General features: G+C 42.3%; 1 protein-coding gene across 3 annotated transcripts; it reads right to left on the reverse strand.

The window, feature by feature from the left end:
• Positions 1 to 4,247: 4,247 nt before the first annotated feature.
• Positions 4,248 to 20,421, reverse strand: inpp5ka (inositol polyphosphate-5-phosphatase Ka). 3 transcript variants are annotated; one of them, XM_047392644.1, is made up of 14 exons: positions 20,178 to 20,421; positions 19,926 to 20,001; positions 17,158 to 17,262; positions 16,960 to 17,068; positions 16,726 to 16,842; positions 14,228 to 14,403; positions 14,040 to 14,151; positions 13,823 to 13,932; positions 13,705 to 13,731; positions 7,260 to 7,482; positions 6,309 to 6,446; positions 6,150 to 6,233; positions 5,963 to 6,067; positions 4,248 to 5,650 (listed from the first exon to the last, which is right to left on the reverse strand). In XM_047392644.1, exons 2-14 carry the CDS (start codon positions 19,991 to 19,993, stop codon positions 5,567 to 5,569), a joined length of 1,458 nt encoding a protein of 485 aa, XP_047248600.1. In that variant the 5' UTR covers positions 19,994 to 20,001; positions 20,178 to 20,421; the 3' UTR covers positions 4,248 to 5,566. The 3 variants fall into 3 exon arrangements, with proteins under 3 accessions (XP_047248600.1, XP_047248598.1, XP_047248599.1); XM_047392642.1 differs by lacking the exons at positions 19,926 to 20,001; positions 20,178 to 20,421 and adding an exon at positions 17,698 to 18,384; XM_047392643.1 differs by lacking the exons at positions 13,705 to 13,731; positions 19,926 to 20,001; positions 20,178 to 20,421 and adding an exon at positions 17,698 to 18,306.
• Between the last annotated feature and the right edge of the window lie 1,957 nt (positions 20,422 to 22,378).

The following is a 22,378-nucleotide window of genomic DNA, read 5'->3' on the forward strand; positions in this document are numbered from 1 at the left end:
AGCCCAACAGCATCTTTCTATCCTCCACAGCAGATAAATGCATCATGATCACACACAATGTCATATTTGTTTCTGCTGTCAGTTTTTTTGCTATGGTGTTTACAAAAACCTCAAAAAAACCCTCGTGGTGGTTTGAATACACTGTAATTTATGATTGCAATAACAACTATATTGGTTTTCTTGTAATTTCATCAACCTCTATTTATTTCTTTTTTGCAAAATTCCTTCTATTTATTTTTCCACAAGTTATCCAGTTCTCCCTTATTTCCACAACAGTTGTAAGCATTCCATACTTAAAGCAAATACTTAAACACATAAATTAATTACAGAATCCCAAATAGTTTCACCAAATGTTTATTGGTAATATTACCACCCTATCACCCATATTACATAAGCTTGTGGGTTTTTTTTTGTAAATAGTTTAAATAAAAGCAGCAAATATCTTTGTTTTGCGGTGGCTTTTTCAGTCACATCAACTCTGACCTTCACGTCAGCCAACCTGACTTAGCTGTTAGTTCCTCCGAGCATGTGAATGTCATCGTACCTCAGCCATTGAATACCATACCTTATAATGACACACACATACATATATACATACAGGGGTTGGACAATGAAAATGAAACACTTCTCATTTTAGTGTGGGAGGTTTCATGGCTAAATTGGACCAGCCTGGTAGCCAGTCTTCCTTGATTGCACATTGCACCAGTAAGAGCAGAGTGTGAAGGTTCAATTAGCAGGGTAAGAACACAGTTTTGCTCAAAATATTGAAATGCACACAACATTATGGGTGACATACCAGAGTTCAAAAGAGGACAAATTGTTGGTGCACGTCTTGCTGGCGCATCTGTGACCAAGACAGCAAGTATTTGTGATGTATCAAGAACCACGGTATCCAGGGTAATGTCAGCATACCACCAAGAAGGACGGACCACATCCAACAGGACTAACTGTGGACACAAGAGGAAGCTGTCTGAAAGGGATGTTTGGGTGCTAACCCGGATTGTATCCAAAAAACATAAAACCACGGCGGCCCAAATCACGGCAGAATTAAATGTGCACCTCAACTCTCCTGTTTCCACCAGAACTGTCCGTCGGGAGCTCCACAGGGTCAATATACACGGCCGGGCTGCTATTGCCAAACCTTTGGTCACTCATGTCAATGCCAAACGTCAGTTTCAATGGTGCAAGGAGCACAAATCTTGGGCTGTGGACAATGTGAAACATGTATTGTTCTCTGATGAGTCCACCTTTACTGTTTTCCCCACATCCGGGAGAGTTACAGTGTGGAGAAGCCCCAAAGAAGCGTACCACCCAGACTGTTGCATGCCCAGAGTGAAGCATGGGGGTGGATCAGTGATGGTTTGGGCTGCCATATCATGGCATTCCCTTGGCCCAATACTTGTGCTAGATGGGCGCGTCACTGTCAAGGACTACCGAACCATTCTTGAGGACCATGTGCATCCAATGGTTCAAACATTGTATCCTGAAGGCGGTGCCGTGTATCAGGATGACAATGCACCAATACACACATCAAGACTGGTGAAAGATTGGTTTGATGAACATGAAAGTGAAGTTGAACATCTCCCATGGCCTGCACAGTCACCAGATCTAAATATTATTGAGCCACTTTGGGGTGTTTTGGAGGAGTGAGTCAGGAAACGTTTTCCTCCACCAGTATCACGTAGTGACCTGGCCACTATCCTGCAAGAAGAATGGCTTAAAATCCCTCTGACCACTGTGCAGGACTTGTATATGTCATTCCCAAGACGAATTGATGCTGTATTGGCCGCAAAAGGAGGCCCTACACCATACTAATAAATTATTGTGGTCTAAAACCAGGTGTTTCAGTTTCAATGTACCCCTGTATATTCCCTTCGAAGAACGGTCAGCAAAATGTCCGGCAAGGATGATTTTAACAAGAGAATTGTTTTTATCATGCTATAGTAGGTTATAGATTCCACGGAGGTCTACCAGCTGCGGTACACGTAACGATGAGTTTTTCCCAGACATTTGTAAAAACAGAAAGCCGTTGTTCCTCAAACTATCCCGCCAGCTTCCTTTCTAATCTGGATGCATCCAACACAACTGCAAGAAGCTCATAGCCTGTTTTGCAAAAGACGTTTTGCCCATAACAGATATGGAGGCCATATCATTAACCATCAGATATTAGATCTTAAAAGAAATGTAATTATGTACAGAACCGTGACATTAGCAACTAAGCATAAATCCCTAAATCAGTTTCAAATAGAAAATCAACCTTGCATATTACCCTAAACACCTCATCTTCCACCATGAAACATGATGCTGGCTGCATTATGCTGTGGGGATTACTGTTTCTTCAGCAGCTTTCAACAGTTTTCAATAGCAGAAGTGATGAGAAGATTTATTTTTCAGACAACAAATTGATAATTTATTGATTCCATTTATGATACCATTTGTATTAATTGGAGACAGGATTATTTTCTGATATTGCTAATAGATGATTTCTTAGAGTTTTTCCCAACAAATCAGTTCCCCAGCATTCACCTAGCCAGTGATGTTATTTACCTCCACGTTTATATACACTGCTCAAAAAGATAAAGGGAACACTCAAATAACACATCCTAGATCTGAATGAATGAAATATTCTCATTGAATACTTTGTTCTGTACAACGTTGAATGTGCTGACAACAAAATAATACAAAAATCATTAATGGAAATCAAATTTATTAACCAATGGAGACCTGGATTTGGAGTCACACACAAAATTAAAGTGGAAAAACACACTACAGGCTGATCCAACTTTGATGTAATGTCCTTAAAACAAGTCAAAATGAGGCTCAGTATTGTGTGTGGCCTCCACGTGCCTGTATGACCTCCCTACAACACCTGAACATGCTCCTGATGAGAAGGTGGATGGTCTCCTGAAGGATCTCCTCCCACACCTGGACTAAGGCATCCGCCAACTCCTGGACAGTCTGTGGTGAAATGTGACGTTGGTGGATGGAGCGAGACATGATGTCCCAGATGTGCTCAATCGGATTTAGGTCTGGGGAACGGGCGGGCCAGTCCATAGCTTCAATGTCTTCATCTTGCAGGAACTGCTGACACACTCCAGCCACATGAGGTCTAGCATTGTCCTGCATTAGGAGGAACCCAGGGCCACCAGCATATGGTCTCACAAGGGGTCTGAGGATCTCATCTCGGTACCTAATGGCAGTCAGGCTACCTCTGGTTAGCACATGGAGGGCCATGCTGCCCTCCAAAGAAATGCCACCCCACACCATTACTGACCCACTGCCAAACCGGTCATGCTGAAGGATGTTGCAGGCAGCAGATTGCTCTCCACGGTGTCTCCAGACTCTGTCACGTCTGTCACATGTGCTCAGTGTGAACCTGTTCTCATCTGTGAAGAGCACAGGGCGGCAGTGGCGAATTTGTCAATCCTGGTGTTCTCTGGCAAATGCCAAGCGTCCTGCACGGTGTTGGGCTGTGAGCACAACCTCCATTTGTGGACGTCGGGCCCTCATACCATCCTCACGGAGTCGGTTTCTAACAGTTTGTGCAGACACATGCACATTTGTGGCCTGCTGGAGGTCATTTTGCAGGGCTCTGGCAGAGCTCCTCCTGTTCCTCCTTGAACAAAGGCGGAGGTAGCGGTCCTGCTGCTGGGTTGTTGCCCTCCTACAGCCTCCTCCACGTCTCCTGGTGTACTGGCCTGTCTCCTGGTAGCGCCTCCAGGCTCTGGACCATCCTGGATGAGCTGCACTACCTGAGCCACTTGTGTGGGTTGTAGAGTCCGTCTCATGCTACCACGAGTGTGAAAGCACCACCAACATTCAAAAGTGACCAAAACATCAGCCAGAAAGCATAGGTACTGAGAAGTGGTCTGTGGTCCCCACCTGCAGAACCACTCCTTTATTGAGTGTTTCTTACTAATCACCAAAGATTTCCCCCTGTAGTCTATTTTATTTGCACAACATCATGTGAAATTGATTGTCAATCAGTGTTGCTTCCTAAGTGGTCAGTTTGATTTAACAGAAGTTTGATTTACTTGGAGTTATATTGTGTTGTTTAAGTGTTCCTTTTATTTTTTTCAGCAGTGTATATTCTCTGTATCACTGGTTGTAAACTTTCCTTGATCATCTAAACATTTGGTAAAAATATACATTTAATGAGCTCAAAATCAATGACAAAGATGCTATCCACCATCACATGCTGCGCGTTTCATAGCTTAAATACTAAGGCAAAATGAAACACACAAGACTGAGGAGGGAATTGTTTAACTTTTATTTTTGAAAATGTAGTATTTTATTGTTTTGTTACAGTACATTCATAAAAAGGCAGCAAAAGAAAGTTGTCTAAAAGAACTGATTCCAGTGAGCTAAAATGTGGCTCCAAGTTTAGAAAGATTAACATGAGATCTGAAGAAGCAGTGAAGATGTTGCCAGGTGGCAGATCAGGTAGCGGTGAAGCAGGTATCACCGCGAGTTACGGTAAGCAGCATCCAGTTCAGTTTAGACAATCATTTAAAAGGCACTTGCTGAATTTATAACGGTTAGTAAAATGTAGGTTCTTAATAATAATGACAGCTTTTAAATATTTATATCACAACAATAAACAGTGCAAATATTCTTTAAGTTTACAGTGATGCCACAACCAGCATTAAAAGGAAGTGATTTAAATATTTTGTTTTAAACTTCCTGTGGACTTCAGGGTGGCAAAGCTGACCTATAGTCCCTGGAAATAAAATCTGCAATAAAACAGCTCTTCTCATCGAACAACTGAAGAGCTTCAAAGTTCAAACTTTCAAATTGTCAAGTTTTTTTGTACAGCAGCTTGTTTCTACAAAAATGTCAATCATCACAAATCATTTAAAAGCATGATCACATCTAGCTTGCACACAACAGCAGTGTTTTCATGACAGTACACATATAAGAGTAGCATCCCAGGGCGGGGAATTCTTCACGTTTTTCTAAACATTTCACACTTCCTGCACAAAATGCCACATACGTCCAGGACAGGAAGTTGCGTGGCTTCTGTTTCTAGTGAGTTTTTCTGTTATGAGTGAAGTTGCTGTAAAACAAGGGATCGGTGCATTGTGCAACCACAGACTGGCACTCAGGAAAAACTCAATAAATGCTGAAGTGTTTACATGCAAACTGGTGTAATTAAGGTAAAATGGAAAGAGAAAAGTTTGCCGCCTAATTCCCTTTTCCAAATGGTAGCTGTTAATGTCGACTGATAGTTTACTGGAAGGTTGCTGTCTTCTGAAAGAACCCAATCTTAAACAGTGAACTTAATATGCTTCCTTCATCCCTGAGCTGGTTACTTACAGCTGCAAGCTTAAGGAGATCTTTCAATATCCTTTGTCTTTACATCTCTAAGCCTTTAGTCATGAGCCAGACATAAAACCAGATATAATATACCAGACAGTACAGTAGTTGGTCAGTCTACCAGGAGACCAGTCATAACATGGGGTCAGTGGGGTTGAGATTCCTAATCTGTACTCTGAGCTGGAGGTCAAAAAACTGGATCAGTTGGACTGATCAGTTATTCCACATCTGTGAGCGATTTGTTTCAAAACTATTCACCCCCTGCTATTTTGTCCAGTCCGTTGATCCTCTCAGGAAGCAAGCCTTCTGCCACAGCTACCTTTGACTCTTGGACCTAAAAAGAGATAAGGTTTTACTGATACCGACCAAAACAGGAAAGCACACCTTCATTTAGTTTTAGGCTTTAAAGTGTCAGGACTGAACTCTTTAAAAGTCACCTAGACCTAGTGTGACCTTAAGTATTTGCCCCCCACAGATTGCTCCTGTTTTTTGCTATTTTTTTATCACAAATGCACACTTCTGCTTATATAGAGAGAACTCAAAGAGCAGATATCTACGATGTACACCACCAGGACACTCACACACTCCGTTCTACGGTAAAGCACACTTTGTTTCATTTTAATGCATATTTTTGCTGATAACTCACCTTAAATGGTTCACTAAGTCCAATGATGCACCGCAGGTTGCTGCTATAGTAACACAGGACACACTCTCCGCCCCTAACAGGGATTCCCTCTTTACTCATGAACACCTAAAAACAACAGAAGATTTCAGCTCCTCTGCAGGCATTTCTACTGACAGTTAGCTACACTCCAGGCTTCTTTGGTCGCTACCTGCATCACTTCGTCATTAAAGGCCACCTCATCGTCTTTGACCCATGTGTAGGTGATGTAGTCCGACACGCTGCTGAATCCGACCTGAAATCCAGACATGATGTGAGTGAGGCAGAAACTGAAACAGAGGCCCTAATCAGCTGGTGGTGAACAGCCAACCTTGTAGAGTCCAATCCAGTCCCAAGTACTGGACGGGAAGAGCTGCAGGGGTTGATAGAGAACCATGGAGTCAATATCTGCACTCCAGTCGCCTTCTGCGCGCAGACTCACCAGAGCAGTCTGCTGCATCTTCGTCAGCTGTAAGGGCAGAGACATCAACTTTAATGGGTGTTTAACAGTAAATACACTAATTACAAAGTCTGTAAAGTTGATGGAAAATGCTGGCAGCCCTTTAGATGTACAGTTAAGCCCCATTTAGCAACACCCCTGGCAGTTTTAGGGTCAAATTAATCTTTTAGTTTGACTTGTTTTGAAATGGCCTGACTTGAGTTTGACAGATGAGGGAGCTAAAGATTAGGGTGACGGTAAGGAGGCCTTCAAACCTTAAACATTTGGAGCTCATCAACAAAGATTAATAGTCTCAGAAGAAACAAGTAAAAAGCTGATCAGTCATTAAAAGAAAGGTTTGATTGCTGTAATGCTAATAAAGAGTTTCCACTGATCATTGAGGATAGTATACATCATTTTTCGACATGTTATTTTTTTATAAAATGTAACTAAAATCAGATTAAAAAAAATAAAAATAAACTCCTTTTATTGTCTTCTAAAGGACGCCCGTCTCATTTCCTGTCAGAAACTAATTTCCTGGTTGAATAAAAATGATTTGAAATCTTGAAAAATTTTGGGCTTAACTGTAAGACAATCCTGACAGTTTCAATACTTCTCTCTTTACAGAAACTTTCTAACATTCTTATCATTGGTTTGAACAAAACAAGAGGTTTGGTCCCAAAACCAGAGGCCTTGGGCTCATGAAGCGCACTTATTAGAACCAGCTCATCAGTCCTTCTGTTCATTCTAGGTCCGAGAGACGTTATGTGGAACAAAACAAGAAAGTAAGATGAGTGAGGTCTGATTAATCACGTTTCGTCCCACTGTGGAGGAGTTTCTCACCTCCAGGGTGAAGATACCGATAACAGGTTTGTGGTCGCTGATGCTGAACTCCATGTTGCTGGTGTACAGATCCTGCCTGATCTTCAGAGGGTACTCCTCTTCTTCCTCTTTCAGCTGTTTCCTCTCCTTTACATCGTTTTTCTCTTGCTCTTCGTGGGGTGGAGATTTGGGTCGGAGCCGCCACAGAATCCGGTCGGTCCAGGCAGGTTTTCGCTTCTTGCCGCTGGACAGGTGGCCACCGATGATAAATGGATGGAAATGGAAAGTGTCAATTTAAAAAATAAAGACGGTTTAGCAAAGCACTGCAAAGGTATTCATACTTCTTGAGTTTGTTTACATCTGATCACAACAACGATAAAGTTTAATGTTCTGATAAAGATTTTATGTTTAAAGCCAACATAAAGTCCTGCATAACCGTGGAATGAAAAGAATATAACTTTATCTACAGTACACTGACATTTTATTCTGTTGAATATTCAAATTTTTGATTGATGTTAAATTTCCAGTCAACCCTTTTTAATAGAATTGACAATATGAGTGTGGTAGCTGAGCATGTTATTTCCCTTAAAAAAAAAAATATATATATATACAGGTCCTTCTCAAAATATTAGCATATTGTGATAAAGTTCATTATTTTCCATAATGTCATGATGAAAATTTAACATTCATATATTTTAGATTCATTGCACACTAACTGAAATATTTCAGGTCTTTTATTGTCTTAATACGGATGATTTTGGCACACAGCTCATGAAAACCCAAAATTCCTATCTCACAAAATTAGCATATTATTAAAAGGGTCTCTAAACGAGCTATGAACCTAATCATCTGAATCAACGAGTTAACTCTAAACACCTGCAAAAGATTCCTGAGGCCTTTAAAACTCCCAGCCTGGTTCATCACTCAAAACCCCAATCATGGGTAAGACTGCCGACCTGACTGCTGTCCAGAAGGCCACTATTGACACCCTCAAGCAAGAGGGTAAGACACAGAAAGACATTTCTGAACGAATAAGCTGTTCCCAGAGTGCTGTATCAAGGCACCTCAGTGGGAAGTCTGTGGGAAGGAAAAAGTGTGGCAGAAAACGCTGCACAACGAGAAGAGGTGACCGGACCTTGAGGAAGATTGTGGAGAAGGGCCGATTCCAGACCTTGGGGGACCTGCGGAAGCAGTGGACTGAGTCTGGAGTAGAAACATCCAGAGCCACCGTGCACAGGCGTGTGCAGGAAATGGGCTACAGGTGCCGCATTCCCCAGGTCAAGCCACTTTTGAACCAGAAACAGCGGCAGAAGCGCCTGACCTGGGCTACAGAGAAGCAGCACTGGACTGTTGCTCAGTGGTCCAAAGTACTTTTTTTGGATGAAAGCAAATTCTGCATGTCATTCGGAAATCAAGGTGCCAGAGTCTGGAGGAAGACTGTGGAGAAGGAAATGCCAAAATGCCAGAAGTCCAGTGTCAAGTACCCACAGTCAGTGATGGTCTGGGGTGCCGTGTCAGCTGCTGGTGTTGGTCCACTGTGTTTTATCAAGGGCAGGGTCAATGCAGCTAGCTATCAGGAGATTTTGGAGCACTTCATGCTTCCATCTGCTGAAAAGCTTTATGGAGATGAAGATTTCATTTTTCAGCAGGACCTGGCACCTGCTCACAGTGCCAAAACCACTGGTAAATGGTTTACTGACCATGGTATCACTGTGCTCAATTGGCCTGCCAACTCTCCTGACCTGAACCCCATAGAGAATCTGTGGGATATTGTGAAGAGAACGTTGAGAGACTCAAGACCCAACACTCTGGATGAGCTAAAGGCCGCTATCGAAGCATCCTGGGCCTCCATAAGACCTCAGCAGTGCCACAGGCTGATTGCCTCCATGCCACGCCGCATTGAAGCAGTCATTTCTGCTAAAGGGTTCCCGACCAAGTATTGAGTGCATAACTGTACATGATTATTTGAAGGTTGACGTTTTTTGTATTAAAAACACTTTTCTTTTATTGGTCGGATGAAATATGCTAATTTTGTGAGATAGGAATTTTGGGTTTTCATGAGCTGTATGCCAAAATCATCCGTATTAAGACAATAAAAGACCTGAAATATTTCAGTTAGTGTGCAATGAATCTAAAATATATGAATGTTAAATTTTCATCATGACATTATGGAAAATAATGAACTTTATCACAATATGCTAATATTTTGAGAAGGACCTGTATATATATATATATATATATATATATATATATATATATATATATATATATACATATATATATATATATATATATATATGTATATATATATATATATACATATATATACACAGGGGTTGGACAATGAAACTGAAACACCTGGTTTTAGACCACAATAATTGATTAGTATGGCGTAGGGCCTCCTTTTGCGGCCAATACAGCGTCAATTCGTCTTGGGAATGACATATACAAGTCCTGCACAGTGGTCAGAGGGATATTAAGCCATTCTTCTTGCAGGATAGTGGCCAGGTCACTACGTGATACTGGTGGAGGAAAACGTTTCCTGACTCGCTTCTCCAAAACACCCCAAAGTGGCTCAATAATATTTAGATCTGGTGACTGTGCAGGCCATGGGAGATGTTCAACTTCACTTTCATGTTCATCAAACCAATCTTTCACCAGTCCTGCTGTGTGTATTGGTGCATTGTCATCCTGATACACGGCACCGCCTTCAGGATACAATGTTTGAACCATTGGATGCACATGGTCCTCAAGAATGGTTCGATAGTCCTTGACAGTGACGCGCCCATCTAGCACAAGTATTGGGCCAAGGGAATGCCATGATATGGCAGCCCAAACCATCACTGATCCACCCCCATGCTTCACTCTGGGCATGCAACAGTCTGGGTGGTACGCTTCTTTGGGGCTTCTCCACACCGTAACTCTCCCGGATGTGGGGAAAACAGTAAAGGTGGACTCATCAGAGAACAATACATGTTTCACATTGTCCGCAGCCCAGGATTTGTGCTCCTTGCACCATTGAAACTGACGTTTGGCATTGGCATGAGTGACCAAAGGTTTGGTTATAGGAGCCCGGCCGTGTATATTGACCCTGTGGAGCTCCCGACGGACAGTTCTGGTGGAAACAGGAGAGTTGAGGTGCACATTTAATTCTGCCATGATTTGGGCAGCCGTGGTTTTATGTTTTTTGGATACAATCCGGGTTAGCACCCGAACATCCCTTTCAGACAGCTTCCTCTTGCGTCCACAGTTAATCCTGTTGGATGTGGTTGGTCCTTCTCGGTGGTATGCTGACATTACCCTGGATACCGTGGCTCTTGATACATCACAAAGACTTGCTGTCTTGGTCACAGATGCGCCAGCAAGACGTGCACCAACAATTTGTCCTCTTTTGAACTCTGGTATGTCACCCATAATGTTGTGTGCATTTCAATATTTTGAGCAAAACTGTGCTCTTACCCTGCTAATTGAACCTTCACACTCTGCTCTTACTGGTGCAATGTGCAATCAATGAAGACTGGCTACCAGGCTGGTCCAATTTAGCCATGAAACCTCCCACACTAAAATGACAGGTGTTTTAGTTTCATTGTCCAACCCCTGTATATGTGTTTATATATATATATATATATATATATATATATATATATATATAGTCATTATATATATATATATATATATATATATATAGTCATCAGTCAGTCAGTCAGTCTGCTGGGGGGCTTCAACGCCCACGTGGGGAACGACACCTGGAGAGGCGTGATCGGGAGGAATGGCCTCCCCGATCTGAATCCGAGTGGTGTTTTGTTATTGGACTTCTGTGCTAGTCACGGATTGTCCATAATGAACACCATGTTCAAGCATAAGGGTGTCCATCAGTGCACTTGGCACCAGGACACCCTAGGCAGGAGGTCGATGATCGACTTTGTTGTCGTATCATCAGACCTTCGGCCGCATGTTATGGACACTCGGGTGAAGAGAGGGGCTGAGCCGTCCACTGATTACCACCTGGTTGTGAGTTGGATCCGCTGGAGGAGGAGAAAGCCGGACAGACTTGGCAGGCCCAAGCGCATAATGAGGGTGTGCTGGGAACGCCTGGCGGAGCCCTCGGCCAGGGATGTATTCAACTCCCACCTCTGGGAGAGCTTTGACCAGATTCCGGGGGATGTTTGAGACATAGAGTCCGAGTGGACCATGTTCTCCGCATCTATTGTCGATGCTGCTGCCTGTAGCTGCGGCCGTAAGGTCTGCGGTGCCTGTCGCGGCGGCAATCCCAGAACTCGGTGGTGGACACCGGCAGTAAGGGATGCTGTCAAGCTGAAGAAGGAGTCCTATCGGCTGTGGTTGGCTTGTGGGACTCCTGAGGCGGCCGACGGGTACCGTGAGGCCAAGCGTGCTGCGGCCCGGGCTGTGGCAGAGGCAAAAACTCGGACCTGGGAGGAGTTCGGTGAGGCCATGGAGAAGGACTACCGGTTGGCCTAGAAGCGATTCTGGCAAACCGTCCGGCGCCTCAGGAGGGGGAAGCAGTGCTTCGCCAACACTGTTTATAGTGGGGGTGGGAGGCTGCTGACCTCGACTGGGGACATTATCGGGCGGTGGAAGGAGTACTTCGAGGATCTCCTCAATCCTGCCATCACGCATTGCCTGCCTGCCTGCCTGCCTGCCTGCCTGCCTGCCTGCCTGCCTGCCTGCCTGCCTGCCTGCCTGCCTGCCTGCCTGCCTGCCTGCCTGCCTGCCTGCCTGCCTGCCTGTCTGTCTGTCTGTCTGTCTGTCTGTCTGTCTGTCTGTCTGTCTGTCTGTCTGTCTGTCTGTCTGTCTGTCTGTCTGTCTGTCTGTCTGTCTGTCTGTCTGTCTGTCTGTCTGTCTGTCTGTCTGTCTGTCTTAGGTGGACCTGTTTGCTGCAACATTTAGCATCTTTCCCCAAGAAGGCTGAAAGCTAAACTAGAAATCCTGTTGTTTCTCTCCTTGCTGAAAATGAAACTCCTAATAAGTTCAATTCAAATTCAAAAATACTAAATTGGCAATTTATGGAGGATTTACACAAAAAAAACATGATTCGTGTACCCAACTGGTTGTTTCTGATGTAGAAAGAACCAGAAAGTGTTTATAAACTCTCGTCTGATCTTAGGTATTTAACCCTGACTGATGCAGGGAGCAGCTTTAATGAAGGATCAGACCTATATGGGTTCAGGGCCCTAAAGGTCTGATCTAACATTATAAAACTAACACAGTCACTGTTAAAACCTCAGGAAAACTTGTGTTCACACATGTTAGGTAATAAGTCACCTATATTTGAGAACAGGCTGCCTTTTATATAAACAATCCTGGAAAGCAGCAGTATGGTGTTAAACAGTGGGAGTTAATGGGGGTTAATACAGACTATACAGGCAAAAGGCACCCAGTTGTGTTTCATATTCCATATATTTTATTTATATACAATTTAAGTTCATTTACAGATATTTTTCAATATATATATATATATATATATATATATCTTTTGAATCAAACTCATGACTTTATGTGTGTAGTTTTCCAAAAATCTAAAGGGTCCTTTTCCCATCAGCAGGAATCTAAAACAAGCATTTCAGTCTTTGTGTGCAAAAGACAAGTGGAAGTTTGTCTTTTTAAGGTTGTCTCTGCTTGTTTCTGCCACCTGCTTTATTATCTCTTCAGCTGCAGAGCTGAAGGTTAAATATAATCTTTAAGATGTGTCACTTTTTTAAAAGCAGTACATATGCACATTTTGAAGCACGGTTAGGTAAATTAGGAAGGGCCAAATACAGAGCCAGGCTAAAGTTTTCATACCTTTCAAACTTTTTGAGAGGTCAGTATCAACCTTTAATATACAGTTAACCCCAAAATTATACATACCCCTGGTCAATTTAGATTCTACAAACATTAAGGAAATGAGAGAGGCATCTCTCCAAAGATAATAAAACCATTTAATAGAAATATAATTCCTAAATTAAATCAGAACATCAGTTTTTATTTACACTTTGGTATGCTAAAAATGGTGTATAACCTTCTCAATAATCATTGGAAGTATCTTTATGGGCAATACAGCAATCAGACCCTGCCTACAATTCCTGAGCAGCTTTCTGATCATTTCCGCTGGTGTTTACAGGATTTATCTTTGGTGATGAGTTCCAAGTCTCTAGGGTTGGAACGCCTCTTTGCAATCACCCTAATCAACAGATTCTCTATCAGATTCTCTGACTGAGCCGCTCCAAAACTATAACAACATGTTGGGAAAATTAAAAGATAACTCAACCTAGCCAAGGGTATGAATCATTTTGGTCTTAACTGTATGTTATGCTTTGTGTTAATATTATCACATAAAAGTTCATTAAACACTTTGAAGTTTGTGTTCATAACGTAGCAAAATGAGCAAAAGTTCAGGAGTATGAGAACCTTTAGAAGGCAACGTATTTTAGGGAAAATGTGTATATGAACGACTGGGAACTCTCACTTAAAGCCAAACCATGTTGTGTAGAGCCTGCAAGGTTAAAAACAGGTGGAGATAAAATAAACACAAATGGGAAATAAAATTGTATTTTTATTTATCAGAAGGATTTTAATGTAATTACCTGCTGTCATAAGTATCCGAGTTCAAGTCAAATTTGTACGTGGGCTGAAAGTCCAGTAGTCCTTCTTCAAACTCCTGCAGCAGCTGCTCCTTCTTCTTCAGCATATTCAACTGAAAGCACAACACAGCCTGGTCATAGCTGGTCAAAGCATTCAACGGCCGACACAAGGTGACACAAGGATCCTGCAACAAATAGAAAGACGATGAAAGGGTCAAACCTGGTCATGACTCCACAGCAGGTTGTAGGTTTGGTTGTTGATGCATGAGCGGACAAAGTGCATGCCGTGGTCCTGGATCCTGAAGTTGAGATCTCCGAACCAGAACACCAGCCTGGACACGGGGACAGCAGATTTAAGCAAGCAAACAAGTGACCTATGCTGTCTGTGCTATGTGTGCGTTTTCTCACCTGTGGTCAGTTATTTTTGGAGCTTTCTTGCAATCAAAAGTCTGTGTGTTCACGATGCGCTCAAACTCATCCACCCTTTCATTTGCATACTTCATATGGGCAGCCAAGTGGCAGTTAAGGAAGCAGACCATGTGTCCGTAAAACGACAGACGGACAGACACACCACCTTTGTTACCCTAACAGAGAAACAGGAAGAGAGAGAAAAGAAAATCATCCAGGCGTAAGAGTAAAAACATATGAAGCATTTTCAGTTTGAAACTGACAAAAACAATCTTCTAATGTGTGTCGCTTCATGAATCAAACACTAGGAGAGGGATGTGGTGCGGCTTTTGGCACTATTGGACTTTAAAAAGGAAAATGGACCCCCCAGAATTCTCCACATGGATGTTTCCTCACAATCTGCAGAATTCCCCCATATATATGTGTGGTTTCTGCCTATCCACCATCAGTTTCAGCCTTGCCAAGGAGGGGGAAACACCATCACAAGTGAGTTTTTCTCTGACACTGTGAAGCTTTTCCTTTTCTTCAGCATGACAGGTACATTTTACATTTTAACTGCGACCTAAAGGAAACAAACCTTGGTCAACAAGCTTATGTACAATTTGGAGGTGTTTGCGTTTCATCACAGCTGTGAGCCCTATTTTAATATAAGCCTAGTACATATGCATCTCTATATCCAAGGGGCCTGATCACAGCACTGTATTTACTGGAGCGGAGACTGGGAATGTTTTACATCAGCTGCAGTCAGAGAAGTGTTAGGACATAAAGAGACCACACAAGCTGCCCTGCCAAGTGTTATATGAAACTACTTGGAACCCAACTGGGTTGTTGACATAATGCCAGTGTGCACACTCTTTCAAATTCTCTCATGACCAATCTACATCAGTGCATCCGGCCTAAACAACATGTATGACTGATCAATGCTGCTTCCAGGCTGCTCCGTACCACATAAAGCCCACACAAAGAGCACAAAGGGAAAGAACTCAGAGAAACGTCAGTATTCCCCTTGTAGTTTTATTGGAGGGGCATGCCGGACCCCCCTTCCTCTACCAATCAAGTTAATATTTTTCAAATGTATTTTTTGAATAATGCTGGAGAGTGTGGAGCGGAGAGGAAAAGAGAAATCAACCATTGTTTATGCCCATGTATGAAAGCTTGTATGGGCCAAAACCCTGAGTTACCTAAAACTTCACATAAAGCATGTCTCAAAATCCCAGAGTAAACACCGCCATCTATGTTCTGACTGATTTGCTGTGTTGCCATAAAGCCTTTTATAATAAATGTAAATGCCTGCTATTTTTTCATGGCTTCTGTGCAAATCGACCGGACTAATATAGCTGGGCACCCAGAAGGAGCGGTCTGATTTGGATGCAATTTGGCAAACATGCAGACAATTGATGTAAATGATTGGATTTGCAAGCAGCTGGTAGAGCTAAAACTGGCTTCAGAAGGCACAACTAGTTGATCCTCCAATTGTAACATCACTGCTTCACAACCACTAACTTTCACGTATTTTACTAGGATTTTATGTTAGAGCAACGTAAGGGTTGGCATAATTAGGAAGGGAAAGTAAAATGGTGTTTATCTCTGTTACTTTCTTGCTCTACAGAGATAAAAACAACCACTGGCAATAGGTCCCCTTTAATTGTATGCCTCTAAAGAAACTCTATTGCAACTAACTGTGTTTAGAAGACACTTAGATGTATTAAATTTAATTATGACACAACAGAAAACCTACCAAAAGACCTAACATGTTCCAGGACACCATTAATCAGAACATAATAGTGGCAGCATAATGCTGTGGGAGTGTTTTTATTTAGCAGAGACAGGAAAGCGGGTCAGAGTTGATGAAAAGAGGAATGGAGCTAAAGACAAAGCAAGGCTTGAGACTGGAATGAAGTTTCACCTTCCAGGAGGACAACGACCCTAAATGTACGAGATAGACCCACAAGTGAACAGTTTAGATCAAAGTATATTCATGTGTTAGAATGGCCCAGTCAAAGTACAGGCATAAATCCATATGAGAATGTGTGGCAAGACATGGAAATTGATCCTTAAAGTTTATTCCATCCATACTGACTGAGCTTGGGCTGTCTACACATACTTTATGCTCATAAGAGAATGGGCAAAGGTTTTAGTCTCTCAATGTGCAAAGCTGGTGGAGAGACATACCTCCTGCAGCTATAATTGCAGCAAAAGGTTGTGTTTTACAAAGTAATGATTAAGGGGGGCTAAAAAACAAATGCAATACATACTCTTTAGATATTATGGGTAAAAAATGTTGGAAACCATTTCTTCCACTTCACAGTTATGCATTATTTTGTTTTGGTATTTTAGATAAAACCCCAAAGAACACATTGAAGTTTCTTGCCGTAACGTGGCAAAAAAGTGGAAAAGTTCAGCTGTTTTATGCATGTTCATAAATCTAATGAGACAGTATATTAGTCTGTTTATCACTGAATTTGAGAACGTTGTTGTCATCTGTGTTTATTGCTCACCCAGTAACCAAACATGCCAGTGCGAGTGTAGGTGGCCTGGATGTCTCTGATGAAGGGGATGTGCTCCGGTTTGGAGAAGAAGAGCAGCAGCAGACCCTGCATTCTCATAGATGACACCTGAAACACGTCATTCAACAACACATCCAACCCTTGCTTTAAAAGTACTCTTTGTTTGTCGTGTACTATATGGAACATGTAATGTGAATGCATGCATGTGAACGAGACTATCTGTACCTTGACATAATTCCGTGGTGCCAGGGTGGATATAAACAGCTGACTCCACGGGTCGTCAAACATCATGTCTGACACAAATCTCACTGGCCCTGAGTACACTTCCTGCAGTCTGAGCACATACAGTCTGCATTTCTATAATATTCTAAAAGGGATGAAAGTGGATCCAATCTGTTGTGAGAAAGAAAAATTCAGTCATACCCTATGACATAGAGGTCAGGAGTCTGTGGTGAGTTCAGATAGAGAAGTGAGGCCACATCTTTAGGAGGATCAGCAGTCGCCACGTTCCACGTCACCATGTGAAGTCTGCAGGACAGAGAAAAGTAATCAAACAAAACAAAAAAAAGTTTGTAGTTAAAAATCATTTAACTCCAACGTATTCTGAGCATAATACGAAAACATTTTGTGTCAGTGCTTTGGGTCACCAACCAAAGAAAAGCTCATCAAGCCTGAGCGTGAAAGCTGTTACAATAGCAGCAGTGTAATACTGCTGGAAGCAAATCAGGTTGCTACAGTTTGTTCAACACTCAACTCAGAGCAGCGACTCTCCTGATCTACAGCAGAAACATTTAAATGAAACCGTTAGAGTGGAAAGTTTCAGTTAGAACAAACAGAGTCTGTTATTAGGCAGAGATAAAGAAGTTCACCGAACCCAGGGGGATACAGATATGAAAGAAACAAACAGAGCAGCATTTTTCCTCTGCTTCAGTGATCTCCAGGCTCGGCTCCATCTTGGTCTACCTGAAGTTGTTCTTTTTTGGTTTGTTGGCTCTCTTGGCACAGGAGAGAAATGCACTTTCCAGGGTCTTGACCACTTTCTGGTGTAGCTCAGTTTTGGGGTCCAGGCCGTCCACGCAGGTCATCAGCTGGTTGAGCTGATGGCGCAGAGCCAGTTTGCTGCCTGTTGACTGTGTGGCATCAGAAGAGAGAGTGTCGCTGCGGACGCGCCCAATGGTTCCCAGCAGCCGGCTGATCTCATCCATTCTGGCTCGAGATGTGAAGTCCAGTAAGATCTTCCTGAATTACTGAGAAGGGTTTAGGTTTTTCTTGGTGGAAAATATAAAAATTCTGTTAATTAAAAAGTGAATGAAGGGAGCAGAAAGGGTCTCCAGTGTAGAATCAAACTACTGAGGGAAGTGAAGAAAGCCCGGGCTCGAGGACTTACGTGCTCTGCAGTGGGACAGGGTGATTAGGGAACTGGTTCATTTGTCTACAAGTCTTCTTTGTGCACTAAACTCTACCTCTAATCTCACTGAAAAATGTCCCAACAATAGGCCTATTAAAATAATTGAGAAACCACCTTGCATGTGCGAAAAACCCGCAGTGAACTGCTGAGAACTCAACTGCTCCTGCCGCAGCTGGACGTCGGCTTTTTCTCTCCAAATCCTTATTAGGAGCATGTTGTTGGGCAACCTAATCCACCTGTCAGAATGCAGCAGAGTGGTAAACCGTGCTCTGTGTTTAGTGTTTAGCACATTCCACCCTACATGACACAGACAATCAGGCTTTTTAAAGAGATCCTTGGAGTACCAGGCACGGCACAAAGAGCTGATCGACTATTTACAGCAAAACCTTTGATTAAGAGCAAAAGGAGAACAGCTCAGCATGCGGAAATCTAGAAGCAGCCAACTAAGGGCAAGGGAAAGGAGACAGAAATTCCTGAAATATGCTTACAATGTGATTTAGGTCTTACTGATCTATATCATCATCAGACAATGACAATGAAGAAGAAGTTGACGTCGGCCTCAGTGAGAAGAGTGGCTGTCTTGCAATCTGAGAGTTGTGGGTTCGATTCCAGCTTCTTTCTGTCACATGTCGATGTGCCCCTGGGCAAGGCACTTACCTTAAATTGCCTATCGATCTGCATGTCAAATGAATGTGTGTGCATTAGTAAGTGTGTCTGGGTGAATGTGGCTCTAGTGTAAAGCGCTTTGGTGGTCTGTGTGAAAGGAAAGGTGCTGTATAAGTTCAGTCCATTTACCCTATAAACAGGACAAGTCTGACCTATTGGAAGCAAAAAAACTCCAAACTTGATGCTCATGAAGACACAGGAAGCAACAAACGGAAAAGAAAGCACAGAATTGGGCAACTTTAAACAAATTCTTAAGTGGTCAGAGGTCAGCACTAGATTTGGGCTGGTTCCCAGTCTCAAGGTTTTAAAACCTTACCTCCGGTGGGGACCGGATTACATAGATGGGCTAATTTACCAGCTAACATCAGCTTCTTATACTTGTTACTCTATGAAGGCCCATTACTGACAACAAGGTGTGATATTCTTTGCAATAAGAAAGTTTTCATAAAAAATGCCACTAAACTCCACTACTCACTGGAGGGACTTTATAATCCTTCCGACCTGGAAACACCTTAGATCCCCTAAAATTAGCTGGAGCATGTTGCTGGGGAGAGTAATATCTGGTTTTCGCTCCTGGACCGGAACCAGAAATAATGTATTGCTCCCAGAGGGAAATTGCTTATGTTACAACCGGCGATTGAAAGCACAAAAACAATATTTCTGAACACTGAAATAACTGTTAAAGTATGATGGCTGTGGGAAGGAAAGATATCTGTGACCTTCTGTGGAGCACATTATGCTGATCAGTGTGTGGCTAAAAGTGCATTTCTGTCCAAGCAGGTTTAAAACCCAGAGTAGATGGATCCATGAAGGCCCTTCCTTGCAACTCTGTTACGGACTGCTTGGTACCAAGTATCACAGCAGAGCTTCACAATCCATGCCTCTAAATAATGTTATGGCTACAAGTGGATAATTCAGGTTTCAAAGACTCTAAAACATCACAGTAGTGATGCGAGCAACACGGAAAGCAAAGAAGAACGGAAACAATCAACTTTTCTTTATTGAGGATGTGCGTCATTCTTCTCATTTCACCAAACACTAAATGACTCGGTCCGTGCATTTGAATGTTTTCTAAAACTGTACGGAAAATACAATGATAACCGGATGAAGATCCTACCTGAATCTTCCTCTTTCCTTCTCCAATGACTGATGATCATCTGGTTGCTCCTCATTCTCTTCCATCATCTCCACACCTAGCAGTAGCGGATGCAACAGTTCAGCTCTTGATTCGTGACACTATAAACACCTAACACCACAGATAACCTCCCAACATCAGACCCAACATAACAAACGAAACTTTCCTAGACAATGCATCGTATTTTATAATTTATCTCCGTTTCTGCAGACTCCTTTATTCCAAGCCACCTACCTCCCTACAGGTCCCTCTGGTGATGTGCTGTTGTCGGTTTCGATTCACAAAGCTAGCATTGCGCAGCAAGCTAAAGAGAGCCTTGTCTTAAATTAAGTAGCAACAACGTGAAGTAATATAATCACCTACTACCTGAAATACTTTGGTATCATTTAATTTGGACGTTTAGTCAACTTGTAAGAAGACACAGTAATCCGAAGCCGCGGGGTACAAAAGTACAACATCAACTGTTGTTGTTCCCGCCCCTGACCGGAAACAGTTAGTTTGCTTTCAAAATAAAAGTGCGAATGGATTCAACGTGCAGAACTGCTTCTTCGATACGTCAGCGCGTCGGTCATATTGTGAGTGGCAAGTTCGCTTTGATGACTGTTGAATATACGTAGAGACTGGGCTTTCCAAATAAAACAGTCACTAAACATCAGGATTAATTAATTTCGACAAATTGTCCTTTTCATAGTTCTTGTTTTCAATAATATATGTCAATTATAACACTAATGATGGCGAGAAGTTGTTTTTTTTTAAATCAAATTCATCAAATCAAATTTATTTATAAAGCACATTTAAAAACAGGTTTTTACCAACGTGTTAAACAATCACAAAAATTTATTTAAAATTAAGTCAAAGTAAAACAAATTTTCTAAAAGAATCTGAAACCTATTTCAGTTTTCCCCTTAAAAGATGCACCGAGCCAGTAAATATACATGTTATAGTTATAATAGTTAATCCTTGATTTGGGGTGGGGGCTCCAATCTATCTATCTATCTATCTATCTATCTATCTATCTATCTATCTATCTATCTATCTATCTATCTATCTATCTATCTATCTATCTATCAATCACAGACCATTCCCCCAGCAGCTGTAGGACTAAATAACCATCCCTGCTGCCAACAAACTCAATTAGTTGTTTAGATTCTTTGCAGGTTTCCTCGTTCTTGCAATGAATTTATTTTTGCACAAATATACAGTTGGTACATTCGTAAAATTATTTTACTCAGTTTGCATATTTCCTAGAATCTGAAAAAGCCATTTTTGAAAACTTTACATATTTCGTGTTTATCTTATGTTGTACATTTGACTTTACAGTCCAGTCTTTTTTTATTGTTAATGGTATTTCTACAGGTCCTTCTCAAAAAATTAGCATATTGTGATAAAGTTCATTATTTTCTATAATGTAATGATGAAAATGTAACATTCATATATTTTAGATTCATTGCACACTAACTGAAATATTTCAGGTCTTTTATTGTCTTAATACGGATAATTTTGGCATACAGCTCATGAAAACCCAAAATTCCTATCTCACAAAATTAGCATATCATTAAAAGGGTCTCTAAACGAGCTATGAACCTAATCATCTGAATCAACGAGTTAACTCTAAACACCTGCAAAAGATTCCTGAGGCCTTTAAAACTCCCAGCCTGGTTCATCACTCAAAACCCCAATCATGGGTAAGACTGCCGACCTGACTGCTGTCCAGAAGGCCACTATTGACACCCTCAAGTAAGAGGGTAAGACACAGAAAGACATTTCTGAACGAATAGGCTGTTCCCAGAGTGCTGTATCAAGGCACCTCAGTGGGAAGTCTGTGGGAAGGAAAAAGTGTGGCAGAAAACGCTGCACAACGAGAAGAGGTGACCGGACCCTGAGGAAGATTGTGGAGAAGGGCCGATTCCAGACCTTGGGGGACCTGCGGAAGCAGTGGACTGAGTCTGGAGTAGAAACATCCAGAGCCACCGTGCACAGGCGTGTGCAGGAAATGGGCTACAGGTGCCACATTCCCCAGGTCAAGCCACTTTTGAACCAGAAACAGCGGCAGAAGCGCCTGACCTGGGCTACAGAGAAGCAGCACTGGACTGTTGCTCAGTGGTCCAAAGTACTTTTTTCGGATGAAAGCAAATTCTGCATGTCATTCGGAAATCAAGGTGCCAGAGTCTGGAGGAAGACTGTGGAGAAGGAAATGCCAAAATGCCAGAAGTCCAGTGTCAAGTACCCACAGTCAGTGATGGTCTGGGGTGCCGTGTCAGCTGCTGGTGTTGGTCCACTGTGTTTTATCAAGGGCAGGGTCAATGCAGCTAGCTATCAGGAGATTTTGGAGCACTTCATGCTTCCATCTGCTGAAAAGCTTTATGGAGATGAAGATTTCATTTTTCAGCACGACCTGGCACCTGCTCACAGTGCCATAACCACTGGTAAATGGT

The sequence above is a fragment of the Girardinichthys multiradiatus genome, chromosome 18 (genome assembly GCF_021462225.1).
Source record: "Girardinichthys multiradiatus isolate DD_20200921_A chromosome 18, DD_fGirMul_XY1, whole genome shotgun sequence".
NCBI lineage: Eukaryota > Metazoa > Chordata > Actinopteri > Cyprinodontiformes > Goodeidae > Girardinichthys > Girardinichthys multiradiatus.

Bases quoted from the DNA above. Each gene is read 5' to 3' on its own strand.
- inpp5ka (XM_047392642.1), bottom strand. From the start codon at position 17,939: ATGGATGAGATCAGCCGGCTGCTGGGAACCATTGGGCGCGTCCGCAGC. The intron at 13,933-14,039 runs GTTTGACCCTTT...TTGTGCTTTCAG, and splicing joins TGCTGTGGAGTCATGACCAG to TTGAATATGCTGAAGAAGAA. The intron at 13,732-13,822 runs GTAATTACATTA...TTAACCTTGCAG, and splicing joins TCGGATACTTATGACAGCAG to GCTCTACACAACATGGTTTG.